Source organism: Phoca vitulina, unplaced genomic scaffold (genome assembly GCF_004348235.1).
Source record: "Phoca vitulina isolate PV1807 unplaced genomic scaffold, GSC_HSeal_1.0 scaffold39, whole genome shotgun sequence".
NCBI classification, from domain to species: Eukaryota; Metazoa; Chordata; class Mammalia; order Carnivora; family Phocidae; genus Phoca; species Phoca vitulina.
Window position 1 is genome coordinate 14297103 of NW_022589742.1, and position 20012 is coordinate 14317114.

The 20012-nt window shown below is 41.0% G+C and overlaps 1 protein-coding gene and 1 pseudogene across 1 annotated transcript; one reads left to right on the forward strand and one right to left on the reverse strand.

Moving 5' to 3' along the window:
• Positions 1 to 453: 453 nt before the first annotated feature.
• LOC116647119 lies at positions 454 to 1179 on the forward strand (annotated as a pseudogene).
• Positions 1180 to 15875: 14696 nt separating this feature from the next.
• On the reverse strand, positions 15876 to 16781 carry LOC116647120 (olfactory receptor 10A7-like). Its single transcript, XM_032428245.1, has one exon. It carries the CDS (start codon positions 16779 to 16781, stop codon positions 15876 to 15878), a length of 906 nt encoding a protein of 301 aa, XP_032284136.1.
• Between the last annotated feature and the right edge of the window lie 3231 nt (positions 16782 to 20012).

The following is a 20012-nucleotide window of genomic DNA, read 5'->3' on the forward strand; positions in this document are numbered from 1 at the left end:
GATAGGATGGTCTGAAATTCCTGATGTTATTGTAGGATCCTGGACTCATGCTTTCATTGAGTCTCAAAAGCTGAGTTTCAGAAGTTCAGAGAAGCTCCTGCATGACGTCCCTATTAAGAAGTGTTTGCCTCCCACTATGAGACTCCCAAAGGTAGACTTGTCACATGTTACGTCAAGAAAAAGAGCCGAAAAGAGCAGAGGAGATGCCCTCTGTGTTCACTCTCCAGGGCATAGTTTCTGATTCTGCTACAAGTATTAGATAAATATACCTAGTAGAACAAAACAGAAAATTCGTTTCGGAGGAGAAAAGACAAAACCTTTGGTTTCAATAGTATATGGCATTTCTGGTGCTATTTCTTCCCTCCAGGAGCACAGCTCTTTCTCCAATTGGCGATATTTCTCTCTTTTTTTCAGGTCTAATGTTTGAATCTCACAGACACAGATAATCCGACCATGAACAAAGAATTTCTCCTCCTGGAATCTGGGAATCTCTATGGGCTACGGTCTTTTCGTGTGGGGATATTTCTGGGCATCTATGTAGTGACCATGCTGGGGAGCATTTTCATCCTCACAGTCATTTGCTTTGAGCTCAACCTCCAAACCCCCACATACTTCTTTTGGTCCAATCTTTGCTTCCTTGAGATCTGGTACACTACTTCCATTGCCCCTAAGATGTTACAGACCCTCTCTCAGATCCTGGGGCAATTTCTTTTGCAGGTTGTGTGGTCCAGTTTTACCTCTCCAGTTCATTGCAGTAGTCAAGTGCTTTGTTCTGCCAGTCATGTCTTCTGACCACCACCTTGCTATCTGCAGCTCCCTCCAGCACCCATCCCTCATGAACCTCCACACACGCATCCTATTTGCCAGTGGGTCTTGTCTGGATGAGTTCCTAACCCCTGTGGTCACTGTTGCCATGACTTTCCAGCTGCCATTCCATGCAGCCTATGAGATTGACCACTTCTTCAGTGACCTGGCTCCTGTACGGAACCTGGCCTGTTCTATCTTGAGATGGTGGAGAAGGCCACTTTCTCCCTGGCCTCCTTTGTCCTGGTGCCAGGCACTAGACTAAGTACTTGGAGATTCAGGCCACTGCTGTTCCCTCCTTCCAGGGAACTGGCCAGCAGAGCAGGGATCCTCCCTCAGGCCCTAAAACATAAGCCTTTGGGACTTCCAGGTTAATCCTTGCATGATAAAATTGAGTTTGCCAGACAAATGCAACTCCATCAGGCTATACCACCATATATAGATGACTTTTAGGGGAAAATGTGAAAGACCCAATTTGTATGCCACAAAAATCTCTCTCTCCCTCTCTGCCTCTTTCTCTCTCTCCCTCTCTGTCTCTTTCTGTCTTTCTCTTTTATAGAAATATCTGTTGGTGCTAAGGTTTTTGGCTGCCTTATGTACATGTGCCCATGTGTACACAACATATGCACACACACATACACACATTGTTATACACACATAGTCAGCATACCCTTCCCATCCAAACTTATTGCATATTACTTACTATTATACCCTCTTAGCTTCTGCCTAGTGATGCCCTTTACTGTGTCTCTCCTCAGGCTTCATGCACATTCACCTCCCTTTCTGTTATTTCTTACATCATCTGCCCCTCCACTGAGCAGAACTGACTCTAAAATCCTAGAACATCTATTGACTGTTCCACTCACTTGAACAGTTAGTTACGCAGTTCCCTTGAAGACTGGAATAACATCATTCTTATTCCTCTTAGTGTCCCCTAGCATGGTGCTCTGCACAGAACAGATGCAAAATAATTATTTGTTGATTGAATGAATCAAAGCAATGAATGTTTGGTATGAAGAGAGTGAAGTAAGTCACTTTTTTCTGCCTACGCTGGCTTCTCCCCAGCTTCCTCCTCATGATCATAGATAGCCCCAGCTTTCTCCACAGGCAGCTCTGACTGAGCCCCCCTCCCAACTTGCTCCTTGCCATGCCCTCTCATCCACTTTCTCTAAAGTGGCCAGGTGTATCTTTCTAAAATCCAAACCTGGCCCTGTCCTTTCCCTGTTTTCACGAACTCTCCGTGGTCCCCCTCTGCCCCTGGGATGGAGTCAGAGCTCCTCAGCCTGGCTTCTGGACCTCTTGAGCTCATCGTTCACCAGTCTCCTTTTCCCCTTTGTGCTCCAGCCACACCAAATTTCTCAAATAGACTTGGAAGCTTCTTAAAGACAAGATCATATACTTGCCATGTCTCTCCCACAGTATCTACATCCAAAGTGGGGCAAAAACATAGTTGCTCAAACAAGACGTCTTCAGTCAAATTGGTTTTGTTTGTTTGTTTGTTTGTCCATGTTCAGCTATGTATTTATTTTATTTTATTTTATTATGTTATGTTAATCACTATACATTACATCTTTAGTTTTTGATGTAGTGTTCCATGATTCATTGTTTGTGTACAACACCCAGTGCTCCATTCAATTGTAATGCAAACTTCACTTTCCTTTCCTCTTTGTTTCCATTTATTGGCATATGAAGCACTTTGGCTTGACGAAAAAGTAATCTTGATTGGCTGTTAGCGATGTGTGTGTGTGTGTGTGTATACCATATTTCACCTGCCTTCCCTCCTGGTGGGCACCACCAGGAGCACAGATAAACCCTCCAAGAACTTCTACCTACAATATGAGTCAAAGAATGCCAAACAGTTTGGGAAACACTTTCCCAGCTGGTTCTTCCTACTCCCTTCCCGACCACCCACAGAGCTCCCTCTTGTATAGGGTCTAATTGTCGCTAATCTAGTTTTAACTTCTTGTAATTACCCTCAATTAGGAAATAGAGCCTGCAGAACACACTCCTTGTGGTTAAGACATGGATCCAGAGTAGAAGTGTAATTACTTTTCAGCCTCTCAGGGGTTCTGCCTAGCCTTCTGTGCAGATGCCGAGTGGAAATGTTTCATCTGCTCCATGCATACATGTCTTTCTTTTTCTTTTTCTTGCATCCAGGTTTCTGAAATTGGTTGAGGAGTTTATTTAGCATGTTGGCCATTGGAAAATTTTTTTTAAAAAATCTACTAGTCTAAGATCACCTAAACTTAAAAACTTTCAACAACTTCCCATTGCCTTTGGGATGAAGTCCAAATGCTCCATGGAAGTGACCAACATTACCTGTCATGACATCCAAGGACATGGAGCCCACCTAGAGCCCATTTAATTGCCAAAAAACATATAACTCTTGCCTCAGTCTCCAGTCTCATCTTTTGCTTTCTTGTTCTCAGAGTTTCTTTCCTCTCAGAATTTAAGTTCCCCAAACATGCTTCCTCAAAACTTTCACACATACTGTGCTTTCTCCCCTTCCTCACTCCACTTACCACCTGGCTCATTCTTTGGGTGCCACCCAGTCTCTTTATGATATGCTCTTAGAGCACCCTGACTTTTTCATTACTTCATTATAAATTTCTCTGCATCTGAATTATCTGAATGATCATGGATATAGATGTATAGGCACATAAATATACATCCTCTACCTGGATGATAAACTTCACAAAGGCAGTATCTGTGTCTGTCTTGTTTGAACATTACATCTCCAGTACCCAGCACGTGCTTAACACAGAATCATTGTTCAATAGATACTTGTTAATAAAAGAATATAAAAGAGCCATCTAAAGTCATTTCATTTTTTTGAAATGCATTATCTTGCTTTCACTCAAGATGTGGTTATTTAATCTTCTTTTGGGCCAATTAGTTTCAGTCTGTTCCCAAAACACCATGTACCTCTGTATTCCCTGCCTATCTCTCACAAATGTATGTAATTCCCTGAGGGAGCTAAAGGAGAGTGTATAACTCAGGACAGCCCATCCCTACTGGTGAGAAACGTGTCAAAGTGCATGTCTCACTCACGTTGGTCATACAGCTTCCCTGATGAACATAAAAGGCAACACTTTCCTATTATTGTGCTTTGGTTGACACACTGCCTCTGCAACATGAATAGATTTCTTCTATTTAGTGAAACATTATGTTAATGATTGGACAGAGTAATTAATAACAAATCAGATTAAATTTTCATGTCTCTATACAAGCCAAAGAGAAATTATCCCCATTAACCTGATCAGCACAAACTGTCATACTAGATTAGAAGAGCTCCAGTTTCAATTTATACTTTAACCTCCACCGTTTTGGCAGATGCCTTGCTGTTACCTCAGCGGCTCCTCAGGAGAGAGGGAGAGGAAACAGGGGATGGGTAAGTCAGGGGCTGAAAGAAGGAAAATGGGCTTCAGCCTTGGCCTGAAAGAAGCTTGCCAACAGTACCAGTAACCCATCCACATTAGCATTTCTATATAAAGGAACCAGGCTAGGAAGTGGGGGAAGGCTGGATGGTTCTTAGAGCAGTGATACTAATTGAGAAAAGTTATAATTGTGTTCCAGAGCAGTATATCTAGAAGTAGAAATCCAGAGAGAGGGCCTAGAGACAGATTTCAGGACCTTAGGAACAGAGGACTGCCAAGAATTAGACAGGTATCAGGAACCCAGTCAATTGAATTGGGGTTTTGAGGGCATTCTGGCAGGGGCTCCAAGATTTCTAAACTTTTTTTCAAGATTTTATTTATTTATTTGACAGCGAGAGAGTGAGAGAGCACAAGCAGGGGGAGCGGCAGAGGGAGAGGGAGAACCAGGTTCCCCGCTGATCAGGAAGCCCGATGTGGGACTCAATATCAGGACTCTGAGATCATGACCTGAGCCCAAGGCAGATGCTTAACTGACTGAGCCACCCAGGCACCCCAGATTTCTAAACTTTAACATCTTCTTTCTTCTTCTTCTCAAGCTCTTCAGGCTCCTCAAATTTACCTTCTATGTCCAGCTTCACCTGTAGGGCAAGATCATTGCTGGCATAAAAATGAATGAAGGCGCAAAGTCTGGGGACATGGTGTCTGGTCTCACTACTCTTCCAGTTGATCAAGATTGGAGTTTAATAAAGCTGATATCAAACTGTATTTCACACTACTACTAAAGTAATAGGGATTGTGTGACAAACCCATCAGAATTTATACATCCAAATGAGACTTATCCCCTTCACAGAAGTCCACTATTGACACTAAAAACAAAATCACTGGAACTTCCTTTTTGAGTATTTACTTTATAATCTTAGACACATTTTTTTTATTTCCTCAGCTGAGGTTAACTTTTTCATTTTTTGAGGATGCATTTGCATTCTACAAATGGTGAAAATTTTTCTGAGCTTGGTGATAAATGACTCTGGAGTCTAAGCTGAGTGGTACCATTCAAATAAGTTAGATCCAGACAAACAGGCAGGGCTTACATAAGCTCTAAGTGGGGCCTAAGCATTATGGAGCTAGCTCAAGCAGGTGACCAAAGTGTCAGGGAGCCCTGATAGTGACAATAGTGTCAAGGCAAGAAATAGGTAGAAAGTATCCAGGAATCCCAAGAACAGATAGAAGTATAGTATTAAAATAAGGATTAGAAGGGCCTGAAGAGAGGCAAATCAGAACACTACTTTCACAGGGAATGGATTATCAGTTGGGAAACCAAAGACGAGATTTGGATTCTAGAAGAGAGTTACAGGAAATGAAGTAGGACCCTAAGTAAGTTTATGGGATGACAAAGTCAGAGGAAACCTGAGTTTCTAGGATTTCCCCTGTGCAAAACTAGGGTTGTTCCAAGAACCAAGGACAGAGTTTAAACCACAGGAATTTTTGAATGCCCTCAGCACAACTAAAATTGCGAAAGTGATTTACCAACTATGGTCCTGTTGTGGCTAAAAAGCCAATCATAGGGACGCTTGGATGGCTCAGTAGGTTAAGCATCTGCCTTCAGCTCAGGTCATGATCCCGGAGTCCTGGGATTGAGTCCCACATCCACAACGGGCTCCCTGCTCTGCAGGGAGTCTGCTTCTCTCTCCCCCTGCTTGTGCTCTCTCTGACAAATAAATAAATAAAATTTTAAAAAAGAAAAAGCCAATCACAGAATTCCTCCAGTGCTTTAGAATTCTTATCCTATTAGCCTGATTGACTGCCTTTGAGAAGTGAATTCTACACGGATAGTATCATTGCTAGCAGAACAACACGAGCCCATTATCTTCATCCATAGTCAGATTCTGCACCCATCTTAGGGTCTCTGGCATGCTACAGTTTGCCTCTGAAGATTTCATCATTTGTTTCTTGGTCATATTAGAAAGCCCATTTTCTACCCTGGTTACTATTCTGCTTGAGAACACCTTGTTTTGTCAAGTTTCCCTTAAAAGTTCAAAACAAATGTCAAGTCCTTCCTGTTTTCATTCATCACTCAAAATGCATTGACTTCTCAGAAACTTTGCTTGTGTTTAGGGTTTCTTCCAGAACAAGCTAGCTTCTTCCTCCAAATTGGATTCTTCAGCCATCATTCTCACACTTGCAAGGCATTAAGACATTTAATGAAGCAAATCTCTGACCTTTTCAATATTTCCATCAATCCTGTGGATGATGAGATGACCAATTCATGCATCATCAAGGACACTGTTCCTAAACCTTTCCTGGCAGTCCCAATTCCTGCTCATGATATTATTCGGCCCCTCATAAGTATCTCTTAACACATAAAGTATCTCACTTGCAAATTCATTTCACACAACATTTGATATTGATCCTTTGCTCTAAACAATAGCCACTCGTTTTTTCAGTGACATGAAAGTAGCATGCACTGCACTGCTGATGCTAGCTAGTGGAGATTGATTGGTCGATGTTGTCAATTTTGCTCCTGAAAGTTAAAACATGTTGCCAGTCTGACCTTGGTCCCAGTTCCAAATGTTGAGTAACAACTTCTCTTTGGGTTGTATAGACCTGGCCTCAAGGACGATTGTTTTAGAAATCAAGACACTTATATTGTCCACTTATATTGTCCTTTCTCTTTCATATATTTTGTAATCATCATCCTAGCCAGGACTAGATGAAGGTCATTGCCTCGTGGGTTTGGAGGGAGATAAGTAGGGTTTGGAAGGGTCCCTTGACATGAGTCTCAGCTTAGTTAATGACATATACCTGTTATAGTACCCTACAGTATTTGTTTCATCCCATCTCTTAAGAAGCTACAGCATATGGTAGTGGTTAAGATAGTAGGCTGTGGAGTTAGAACTGGGTTTGAAACCCAATTTGACCACTCACTAACTTGGTCAAGTGAATCACTTTCACAAAACTGCTGTTTCCTTATTTACACAATGGAAATGACATCTACCTGCAAGGTTCATGAGGCCTAGATGAAATAACACAGGCAAAAAACTTAGCATGATACTGGCACATATTGAGCTACCTCTATTATTAGTGGGAAGACCAATCTGACTTAGTAAAAACTCAGAATATCTTTCAAAACTATAAGGTAATTCCTCCACTAATATTGACTCTTCTTGCTTAGAAATTTCCTTCAACCCTTTGAAGGCACCTGGGTGGCTGTCATTTAAGTGGCCGACTCTTGATTTTGGCTCAGGTCGTGAGATTGAGCCCCGAGTTAGGCTCCACACTGGGCATGGAGCCTGCTTAAGATTCTCTCTCTCCTTCTCCCTCTGCCCTTCCACCACTGTGCATGCTCTCTCTCTAAGAAAGAAAGAAAGAAAGAAAGAAAGAAAGAAAGAAAGAAAGAAAGAAAGAAAGAAAAATTTCCTTCACAGAGTAATTTCAGAAACACATTCTATTCCCGTCATGCTTCAAGAGAAGGCTGTGACTCAGGCTTGTGGGACATATTTCTGTCTTCCTGAGATATGACCACCACCAGTTATTCTTGAGCTAAAGACACTCTGGATCCTTAACTTCCCCTGCTAACATGGCCTTGGTTCTCTCTTTTTTTCAGCTGCCACTTCGACTACGCAAGGACTGAGAGCTTCCATGAATTCTCTATGTTTCTATGTACCAGGCTGACTTTATGCAAATGAACTTTCTTGTCAATGGATTGATTGAGGTATTATTCTTTGCTATTGTTCCTTCCAAATATGTACAGTGAATTGTATTACGGAATAGATCGCTTAATGGGATCCATATTAATAGAAAAGTATAGTCAAGTTTCACATGTAAATGAAACATGCATTAATTACCCTTATGATTCTGTTTAAGGTATTAATTTACCAAACACATCCTTTCTTTTTGTAGCATTTACATTATGTGTATTAACCCCAACTATGATGATATATCACTTATCTGAAAGTTCTCTTCCTGGAAACCATAATTGTCTAGTACTCTCAGAGCTAAAAAACTAAGACTTAACCTTTAAAAATCTTAGAGCAGACAGAAGAGATGATATAAAATCTATACACCAAAACTCATGCAGAGTACTTATAGAAAAACTCCTAAGGCTCTCAATCTTACTTTATACACAATTGTAACTCGGCTTGGTTTCTGAGTTCAGAATAGAATTGAAAATGTCAAAGGGCTACTGGAGGCATAAACAACATTATCAGCAAGCAAAGACTTTGGAAAGAAGACAGGATAGTTCTTAAAAAAATGGACAGCTTGGGGCCATTTATTGGATGATTAAACAGTCTGATCCACCTCAACATAACTCGTAAGGACACCCCTTACATCCCAGCCCAACTCAATGATTAGTGTCTGTAAAGATGGCTGGAATCAACCTGAAAAGGGCAAATTATGTCAGGTTCACTTGGCATGAAAAGACAGAGACCTATCTATTTGAAACAATTACAAAGAAAAGGACTTGGATACTGCAAAGACACTTCTATTATTTGGACATGCACTTGCAAACATTTCCTTCCTGGCCAATGCCAAACAGATCAGATGTTAATGTATCTGCCAACCAAGGCATGTCACACTAGGTTCTGCCAGGCTGGTTTCAATAAACAGATAGGGTTTGTGGTAAGCACATTGTGTGTATGTAAGTGAAACAGATGCTTGTGAAACAGTCTGAAACAGTCTCTCTCCCCTCCCTGAAGTGGAACACTTGTGATTACCACCAGCCTAGAAGGTGTCGGAGTTATTTACAACTTTGAGCTCATGAGGTGGCTGTTTTGCTGCAGGTATGTGGGGGGTGAGGGGTGGGGAGGATGGGATTGTTCTCCAGGAATGAGCCCTGAAGCTCCAGAGAGTTTATTAACACTGCCCTTTAGACAAAAACTATGGCTTGGGGCTGGCCATTTTGCCACACCACATTCCAGAAGAAATGTGCCTTAGCAAAAAGGAAGATATTGATAAGGAAAAGTTATTTTTCCAGGTTTCTAATGAAGTCAGGGAAATTTCTCTCACCTTGTTACCAATAATAAACATGTGAGGGTGGGGGCAGGGGGGAAATGCAAAATAATGGCCTCCCAAGGAGCTGTTTTGCACTTGCTTTTAATAACTCCCCCTGAGCCTATCTCCCAGAGAAGTTCTTTATAGTTAAAATGCCTTCTTCAACTAAGTCAGGTGCGACCAATTAAAACTACCAACTCTGCAGTGAATAAGGTTCTAACTCCTTAATCCCAACAATTAGTGTGCAAAAAAGGAATGAAAATGACGAAAGAAGCAAGCTATTGGCTGTAAAAAAAGGAGCCACTTACAAACCTTGCTGCAAGGAGGGAATAGGTTGCCTGTAAGTAACTGTACTGTGTCTGTATCTATAATACGGCTTGTGTGTGCATCTTATATAGACATATGAAATATGGTGTGTGTATATATTCATACCTATATATATATATATAGGTAATATAAGTATCTGTGTAAATAGGGTACTTAATACTGGGACTGTTTAGTGGAGGGATAGAGTCCAGTACACTTCAGCATAGCTCCTAATAACACCCTATGTCTCAGCCAGCCCCCAATAATGAGTGTCCATAAAGATGGCTTGGAATCATCCAGAAAAAGTTAAATTGTATCAGATTCAGTTGGTATAAGAAGACAGAAAACTATCTGTTTGAAATGATCACAATGAAAGAGACTTTGTTCCCTTCAAAGGATATTTCTATTATTTGGGACATGCACTTGTAAAGAGCACCTCTTTCCCCGCCAATTGCAAACACATCAGGCATTACAATATCTGCCAATGAAAGCATGTCACACTAGGTTCTGTCAGTGTGGTCATGGGTCTGTGTCAGTATTTTGTGTCTATGGGATGTGTGTGTGTGTATGTGTGTGTGCTGGCTCAAGTTGGGTGTGTTTGTGCATGTAGGAATGGGTGGATATGAGGGGGTGTACTTTTTTTTTGAGGGGATGTACTTTTTAAATGAGTTCAATCTAGTACACATGGTTTCTGCTCAGCATCTTGCCTTGACTATCATTCTTTCTAATTTCCTGTTCTGGTGCCCTAGTTTGCATTTTTCAATGGGGATCCCATGGGTCACGTTTGGCCCTGTTGGAGATCACTCAGATTATCTGACCCTGCCCACCTGTTGAGCCAGCAACCCCATTGCCACATCCTGTAGCCTCAACTGCATCCTCTTGCCAAAGCTGCCACCTGTTCTTTGGTCCATTCTGGCCAGAGCTACTTCCTTAAAACTGACCTATTGACCCTGCTTAAGCACTAGTCCTGGCAGAACCAGGGGCAGAAGCAAGGTGACAAGGTTGGACTGCAGGATTTTGTACAATGTAAACCAGGCTCCCTTGGGGACAGTGAGAACCTGAAGGCATGAGAGGCTGCCCGATGGGACTGCCAATTTTGGGTGGGAGGAAGCGTACTGGGAGTTCCCAGAGTCCTTGATCAAAGAGAAAACCAAGTGGAGAAATGAAATGAGAGCCAAGGGTGGAGGGTGCTGGGTCATCAGTGACAGGAAGGAAGAAGAGAGAAGAGGAAAAGCAAAATACGGAGTGTGCTGAATATCACTCCAAAGAGAACCAGGGAGTCCCAATGCTTCCCTAGGAACACACCAGACAGCCATTTATTGAGAGACTACTATATGCCAAGCACTTGCCAGGCACTGGGCATATATCTCAGTAAACAGGACATAGCTCCTTCTCTCAAGGAGCTCACTGCATATTTGAGGAGATAAGAAGAAAGTTCTTTTTCATATTTGTGTGTGAAAAGTTCCATAGTAGATGTAAGAGAAGGCTTCCTGGAAAAAAAAAAAAAAGGATTTAGGCAGGTGAATAGTGGGGAAGGGAATGAATATTTAAAGGCCAGTCACTTGGCTTCAGGATAAAATCCAAATTCTGTGGCCTGGAATAGAGGCCCTTCATGAGCTGTCTCCAGCTTCTTGGGTCTCAGTTGTCACCACCATGCCCACACAGTCCACATGAAGCCACACTGGATTACTTGCAATAGTTTGGACATGTACACTCTCTTTCACTTCCAAACCACTGCAAGTGATGGTCACTTTACATAAAATGGTCTCTCCAGGCCCATCCATGCAATCCTGCTTATTTATCTTGTCTTGGCTCAAATAACATCTCCACTGGGAAGTCTTCCCTTAACCTGACCAAACCCCCTCCCTCAGACTGGTTTGGATGCCTGTATGAGTTTGCTAGGCCTGCCATAATAAAGTACCACAAACTGAGTCATCTAAACAACAAAAGTTTACTTCCTCACAGTTCTGGAGCCCAGAAGTCCAGGATCGAGTCAGCATTGATTTCTTCTGAGGGCAGTGAGGAAGAATCTGTCCCAGGTCTCTCTCCTAGCTTCTGGTGGTTTGCTGGCAATCTTTGGCATGTCTTGGCTTGCAGACATAGCATTCCAATCTCTGCCTCCATCTTCACATGGAGGTGTCTTCACATGTCTTGGTGTCTAAATTTCCCCTTTTAATAAGGATACCAGTCATATTAAATTGGTACCTACCTTAATGACCTCATTTTAACTTGGGCACCTTTATAAAGACCCTATCCAAATAAGGTCACATGCTGAGGTACTGGGTATTAGGACTCCAAAATATATCTTTCTTTGGGGGACAAAATTCAACCCATAACAATGACTCTCCCCAGTACTGACATAGGATACTGTAATTGTCAGAGCATTAATCAACCTGATTATAATTGTCTGTTTACTTGCATGTCTTTTTCACCAAACTGTGAGCTCCATGAAGGCAGAGATGATGCTTTCTTCATTGTCATAACCCTAGTACTTGAAACAAAATCAAGCACACAGTAGGTATTCCATACGTATTTGTCACAGTATAAGTGTCATTCCTTTGATCAGGGGCCACTCCCTTCGCATGTGCTCTGGACCTTGGACCTTCCAACCTTTGCAGGGGCCATAAAACGCTGTATCCCCATGGTCTCCTGCATCTTCAATTTCTCCATTTCTAATCAATTCTTCTTCCTAATGGTATTCAAACATTTTCTATTCTTTCACATTGTAAGAATAAACATCTTTCCTTAAGCTTTCTGTTCCAGCTCTTACCAAATCTATTTCTTTTCAGAGCCAGGCTTCTCCAAAGAATTATCTACACAGTGTTATCTACACTTTTTATTCACTCCTGTATCTCACTGCAGTGTGGCTTCTGCACCCATTGCTCTACCAAAAATTCTGTTAGTGAGGTCATCACTATACTCCATGTCATCAGATACAATGGACTCTTTTCTGTCCTCAGCTTGCTCCTCCTCTCAGCAGCCTTTAGTATAGTTTACCAGCCTTTCCTCCCTAAACAATTCTTTCCTCAAAAAAAGAATTTCTCTTCCCTCTACTTGCATGTATGGATTTTCTCTTATCTATCCCTCCTCAGTCTTATTTACTGGTTATTCTTCCCCTATGTGACCTCTAAATGGTGGAATTCCCAGGGCTCCATTCTGAGTTCTCTTCTTCTAAACTGCTTCTCTACATGATTTCACCCATTCCAGGCTTTTAAATGCCATCTACATGCTGATGGCTTCCAAATTCATATTTCTAGCCCAGATATCTCTTCTGAGTTTCAGACCAGTATATTTAACTACCTAGTTAACATCCACTGCTATATCAGAATAATGTCATACAAAACTGATCATCATTTCTCTTCTTCCACAAATGTGGAGCTATTCCAAGGCTCTCCCATCCCAGTGAATGGCCCAAGCACATATTCAACTCACAACCCAGTAACCTGAGAGTTATTACTGATGCCTTCCTCTATAATCCATCACCAAAACCTATCATTTCTACCTCTGAAAATATAGAGTTCAATTCATTTCTCCCCATCTCTGCAACTACTCTCCTAGTCCACACTACCATCATCTCTCACTGTGTAACATTTGTAATAGTGCCCTAATTGGCTTCTCAATGTCTATTAGCCCCCAGTACTATTAAAAGTCATTCTGTACATATCAGCCAGAGTGATTTTAAAACATAAAATGGATCATGTCACTCTCCTAAAAACCCTTCAAAGAGTTCCAATCTTACTTACAGTGAAATCCAGTGAGACCTTGGAGATCTGGTTCCTGCCTACGTTCCCAGCCCCATCTACCACATTCTTCCCCTTGGTCACCACATTGTAACCACACTAGCCTTTTCTCTGATCCCAAACACTTCAAGGTCTTTATCACTGCAGGACCTTGCTGTGGGCTAATCTCTCTTTTGAAATCCTTCCCTCCCCTACCCCACCTTATTACCTATCTTTGCCTGGCTTATTCCTACTCATCTTTCTGGTCTCTGTTCAAATGTCATATCTTCAGAGAAGTCTTTTATGATACTTCCAACCCAATCCAAATTAGTTATCCTTGTTGTATGCCTTCCCAGCAGACTGGTTTTCCTTCACAGCATTTGTCATAGCATCAAATTATGGAGGAATCATCAGTAAGTATATAGGTGGTACTTGAGGTGAAGGAAATAATAATCTACTAGGGAAGGAAGACATATAACCATTCAGCTAGTCACTCAGCAAGTATTCCTTGGGTGTCTCCTATGCCAAGCATTCTTCTAGGCACTGAAGATGCAGTGGCAAACTGCCAGATAATGTGATTACTGCTAAAACATAAGTCCACAATGAGTCCATGGAGACACAGGAGAGTATCCCTTCATTCAATGTGTTGGATGGAAGAAAATGATCAGGTAAGTCTTTCTAGTGAGGATGATAATGCATGCAAAATATGAAGGGGCATTATCTAGGTGAAAAACAAATATGGGCAGGATCTTCCAGGCAAAGGTCATGAGTAATGATGCAGAGGTGTGATATGGTAAACTGAGATGGAGCCTGGTGGGAGATGAGAGTGGGGAGGGAGGCAGAAGCAGGGTCATGGAAGACCTTGATTTCCATGCTGACGAGCTCAGATTTTATCCTTTGAAGATAGGTCTGCTGCATGTAGTGCACTATGTTGGGTACTTGAGTGTACAGCTAGAAAGGACTTTCTGTCTCTGTCCTTGAAGGATTTATAATCTCACTAGAAAGATAGGGCATATACATAAAACATAAAGAGCAGTGAATGCTACTTGTCAAATGAAGAGAAATAAACAATTTCTCAGGGGAAGAAATGACATGAACAGGACAGTCAGGGAGAGAGAAGGTAGGACTTGAGTTGGTTAAAGGAAAAAATGGGGCAAATTTATCTAACTAAGCAAGGGACATTCTGAGCATTTGTGTTTGTTCATATGTCCTACTAAATGCTTTGTTAGGTCTTTACATTAGGTTATTTCATATTAATTATATAGTTACTTTTAAAATTAAGGGAAATAAGAATATTGGGATTTTATATGCAGAGATTCTCTTTATAGACAGTGATTTCAAGAATTATGTAGTCTATAATGTAAAAAAAAACATAAATTCTGAGCGATTTGAACACCAAGGTCACCAAGGCTATAATATCTTTGAGGTCAGAAGCTGTATCTATATTGTTCACTATTCTATTCCTAGCACTACCACAATCAATGCCTGGATAATATTAGGCTCTCAGTAAATATTTTTTCAATAAATATGTTTCATTCAATAAATATTCAATAAATACTTTTTATTCAATAGGCAAATACATGTATTCTCTCCCTTATCACAGCAGAATCTTTTTTGCTTTCCCTCTCTCTTGAAGTGTAGCTTGAATATACCAGTTGATAATGTTAAGTAGCTGGCAACAGATACAAAAATAAGAAACAAAAGCACAAGTGAGGCCAGCAAGGCAAACTCAGGTACACAACAGAAGGAGGATCTGGGAGGGGAGCAGAAAGAACAAAATGAAAACACAGTGGGTAGCTGTAAATGCTAGAGAAAATTCAACTTAAAAAAGAATGCCTTGAGGCAATCCACATGTCTAACAAATTGTGTTTAATGCACATTTCTCTAAAACTAGTCTTCTAGGGGGTTTCCACATATTTTATTAGATTCCACCTTTATCTTTTTTTAATCTTATAGGGATAGCACGGTTTTCACTCCTCCTCCAATCCCAAATCTCCCAGTCTCATTTATAACACACACACACACAAACACACACACACACACACACACACACACACACAGGAAATTGAAGACAACTAAAGCACACTTGCCAATACCTACTTTCAGGATTGAGCTTTTTGGGGGGATTATATGAAGCAACTATTTATTTTTTATACCAGAATTGTTCCACTCCTAGGAGGTGCTCCTCCCCTCTCACAGTACAAATATATATGCTCAAGGAAAACTAGATAATTTCAAGGACATCAAGACAAATCTACTAACTCTTCCCCCAAATCAGCTAAATAGATGATTTAAAGGAAAAAATGAGTCAAATTTAGCTAACTAAGCAAGGGACATTCTGAGCTTTGTGTTTGTTCATACGTCCTACTAAATGCTTTGTTAGGTCTTTACATTAGGTTATTTCATATTAATTATATAATTACTTTTAAAATGAAGGAAAATAAGAATATTGGGATTTTATATGCAGAGATTCTCTTTATAGACAGTGCTTTCAAGAATTATGTAGTCTATAATGTAAAAAAACAAATTCTGAGCGATATTTTACTTTATAAATATTATAATCTATCCTATGCTTTCCTAATCAGCCTGAGAGTTCCCTGAGGATGAGGACAGACAGTGCCTTAACCTTCAGACTGCCATCATTTTTGTCGATTGAATGGAACTCATCATTGTAGGATCAAATCCTCAGCTTCCTCAGGGCCTCCTTGACATCTTTGTTTTTGAGGCTATAGATAAGGGGGTTACACGTGGGAGTGACAACAGTATAGAGCAAGGAGAAGGTTTTGTTGAAAACTGGCACCTGACCAGCCAAGGGCACAGCATAGACCAGGATCAAGGTCCCATAAAACAAGGTCACAACCACTAGATGAGAAGAACATGTAGAGAATGCCTTCTGCCTACCAGTCATGGAAGGCATATGCAAGACCACGGAAAGAATCTTCCAGTAGGAGGTTAGGGTTAGTCCAAAGGGGGCCAAAGTCACCAGCACCATTAGACTCATGCAGACTAGGTTGACCAGTCGGGGATCTGAGCAGGAGAGCTTCTGCAGAGGTTTCAAGTCACAGAAGAAATGGTCAATCTCATTGCTACCACAGAAGGTCAAACTGGTTACCATAGCAGCCTGGAATGCAGCTGCCACTGTGAAGCCACTAAACCATGAACCAATTACTAGCCACACACATATGGTTCCATGCATCAGTGTTGGATAGTGCAAGGGCTGGCAGACAGCCAGGTAGCAGTCATATGACATCACTGCCAGAAGACAGCATTCAGTGCTGCCCAGAGTCCCAAAGAAGTAGAGCTGCATAACACAACCTACCATGGAGAGCACTCTGTTCTTTCTCAATAAGTCCACCAGCATCCTGGGCACAATGTTGGATGTATAACAGACCTCTAGGCATGAGAGGTTCACCAGAGAGAAGTACATTGGTGTCTGGAGTCTCCGATGAGTGCTCACCAGGGCCACGAGAAAAAGATTCCCAGATATGGTGGCTAGGTAGACAATGCCAAACACCAGGAAGAGCAAGGGACCCAATTCCTTGAGGTCTCCAAACCCTAGTATGATGAACTCAGTCACCGTCATAGTGGTATTTCCTGGCCCCACAGAAGTCAGAAGTTCCTGGGGAAGTGTCAGTTTCTCCATCCTATTATATCAAATCCCTCAGCCACTAAGGTTTTCTACATAGTCCAATGATTTCTGCACTGACGAGGGCATTTCTTAGGGATTGGTTCTCATGGTAGCCAGTTAAATTTGCCCTCAGAAAAGCTGTTTTACTGAAATCAGTTGAACCTGTCATTTGGTCAGGGGTGAAATAGAATGAGGAGACTAAATGGTAGAAGGAATGGCTCAGTGAAAATTTATACCCATCCTTTAGGGAATAATCCAGAACACAACCATACTGGTAGCAGGTCAAGACCCCCAAATTCACATTTAAAGGAGGCATGTAAAGCCTATGCTTGGCATCCTTGGTGCCATTTTGGACAGAAGAAATTCCCAAGGAAAATGCTTACTAAATGTTGACAATTCAAAGAAATGACAAGCCAGATAGCAAATCATATTTATGACCTTCTTTACCAGAGCATGAAATGGGAGCTGAAATGCCAGGACTGAGGCAAAGAACCATTCCATTGATGGTACAGGGCCATCCATGCTTGTTTGGTAGTGACATCCATGAAATTGCAGAATGGTAGTTTCTGGAGAGAGCAGATTCTGGAAAAACAGGCTTACATTCTAAAACAGAATATAGATTTCTTACACACATCTGAATGCACATACACACATGCACACACATCCATCTGGATCTACACGGTCAGGTATAGATAGTCACACATGCTATCATCTTTTACATCACTTTTAAAATTTGGTTTTCCCAGAGCAGTCTTCTAGAAGTGAAATATTTGCTCCATGGGTCTTTGCCTACAATTCAGATATGCTGGCATTAGGCAGGTAGCAATGGCCATGGGTTAGATCACAAGGCCCAAATAACAAGGCTTTCCATATACATCATGGGCAGTGGAAGATAAATTAGCATGTTTTTCTCATTCAGTTGTTTCATTGGTCTGTTTTGTGAGGCAGTGTAGTATAATGATTAAACACGGGAACGCCAGTGCTAGACTGCCTAGGATCATCTCCCAGCCTCTCCATTTACTGGCTGTGTGACCTTGGGCAAGTTACTTAGGCTTCCTGGGCCTAAGTTTCTCATCCAAAAAAATGAGGATAATAGTAACTCCTCGCAGTATTGTTTTGAAAAGTAAATACATGTAATTAAAACTGCCTGACACATAGTAAGCACTAAATAAACATTAAAATTTTTTCTTTACAAAATAAAATTCTTTGTGAAAACAGCCCCACAGAAGCATTAACCAACATTACTAATCACTATACTTAAATAAGATAAAGCAATATAAATGTATGGGAGGAAATCATACAGCTCTCATTACTTCTTAATTGCTACCTATCACCACTTAATTTAACTTAAAGATAATTGACGATAACACTCATATCTATTTATAGAGTTATGTAAGGATTAGATGAGATTATGAATATAAAGTGCCTGCCGCATAGAAAATGGTCACTAAATCATGGCTAATAATAGTACAAATAACAATTTACCTGAAGTCATCAAGCATGAGCTGACATTCATGGTTCCATGTGCCTCCAACATTTATGGTCTTTCCACCATATGAACCGACTCTACTGCCTGCTATTATTTACACATTCATGTGTATATGTCTTCATTTTTGTCTCTATGTGAAAGGTTTTTGGAATTCTGTCGAAAAGGATTAAAGACAAATGCTCCACCATGATCTAGTATCTTTAAACCAGACTTCTTCTGATACATCTACTTTGCACCAGGTACCCACCACGCCTAAGCCATGGACACCCATACTTTCTTGGCTCCTTTGGCTCCAGTTCCTGCCCAGCTTCCTTTGAAGGAAAACTCAGGGCTTTTCCTGGGTGTTCTCAGCCCAGCTTCCCACCTGTTCCTCAAGAGCTATGGCCCAAAATCATTCTCCTTAATTTCTCCAATATTGCAGCCATCTTTAACTACTTTTTTAAATGAATCCTTACCCCAACTCTATCACTGCCTTCCCTTCTTTCCTGATTTACTTTTTATTTATAGCCCCTATTGCCTCTAACATAAAATATATTTTGTTTAACTCCTTCCTAATAGTCTGTCTCATTTAATGTAGGCTTTACAAGAGTATCGATTTCCTCTCTTTTATTCACCACCGAATCCCAAACACCTAGAACATTTCCTGATGCTGAGTGGACACAACAAATATTTGCTGAATGAATTCATAAGTCAATATGACATGATAAATAGTGCTTTTGCTTTGGAGTCAAAGAGAACCACATTGGGATCTTAGCTTTACCATTTCTCAGTGTTTCACCTTGGGCCATTCACTTAACCTCTATGTGCTTCCATCTCCTCATCTGTCACACAAGAATTGTGGCAAAGCCTACTAGGAGACCCCAAATATCCATTTCCTCCTTCTTCTGGAGCAGGAATTGACAAAATTTTTCTTAAAGGCAAGAGTTTTTAGGCTTTGCAGGCCATCTGGTCTTTGCCACAACTGTTGAAAAATGCCATTGTCATGAGAAAGCAGCATAGATAATATATAAATGAATGGGAGTCACTGTATGAAATAAAACTTTATTTACCAAGAAAAAAGTCATTGGGCTTCAAGCTATAGTTCTCCAACTCCTAGAGCTGGATACATGGCTGCCCAGCTAAAGCCCACATTTTCTTTACAGCTTAGTCACGTCAACAGGGTGTGAACTGAATGATGTGTATAATTTTTAGATTGTGCCCTTAAAAGAAAAGCACATTTCCTCACCTTTTCCTTTTTACCCTTCCCACTGGCTGGAATACAGACCTGATAGGAGAATTGGCAGCTACCACTGAGGGCCATGAAATGTAAACTGGGTCTTGCAGGAACAGAGCAACAGCATAGAAGCAGCCTGGATCCTCAACATGGTATACCCTAAGCAGCCTACCTGGTCTTTTCATGGAGATACATACGTTTCTATTTTGTCTAAGTCACTGAAGTTTTTTAGTCTCTTTGTTACAACAGCTTAACCTGTACCTTAACCCATGATAATAACTATCTCCTAGGTTATTGTGATTATTCCACAAGATAATCCATATGAAGTACTTAGCACAATAGCTGGCAAAACATAAATGGCAACTGTCATGATTTCTGTTATTAGTGACTTCATTCCTCATCTCCATTCTTCCCCTTCTCTGGCATTTTTAAATATCTTCTCCTAACCAAATCTTGCTTCCCTCAAGACCCAATGCTCCCTTAA

Coding starts and splice junctions, on each gene's coding strand:
- LOC116647120 (XM_032428245.1), bottom strand. CDS start 16,781: ATGACGGTGACTGAGTTCATCATACTAGGGTTTGGAGACCTCAAGGAA.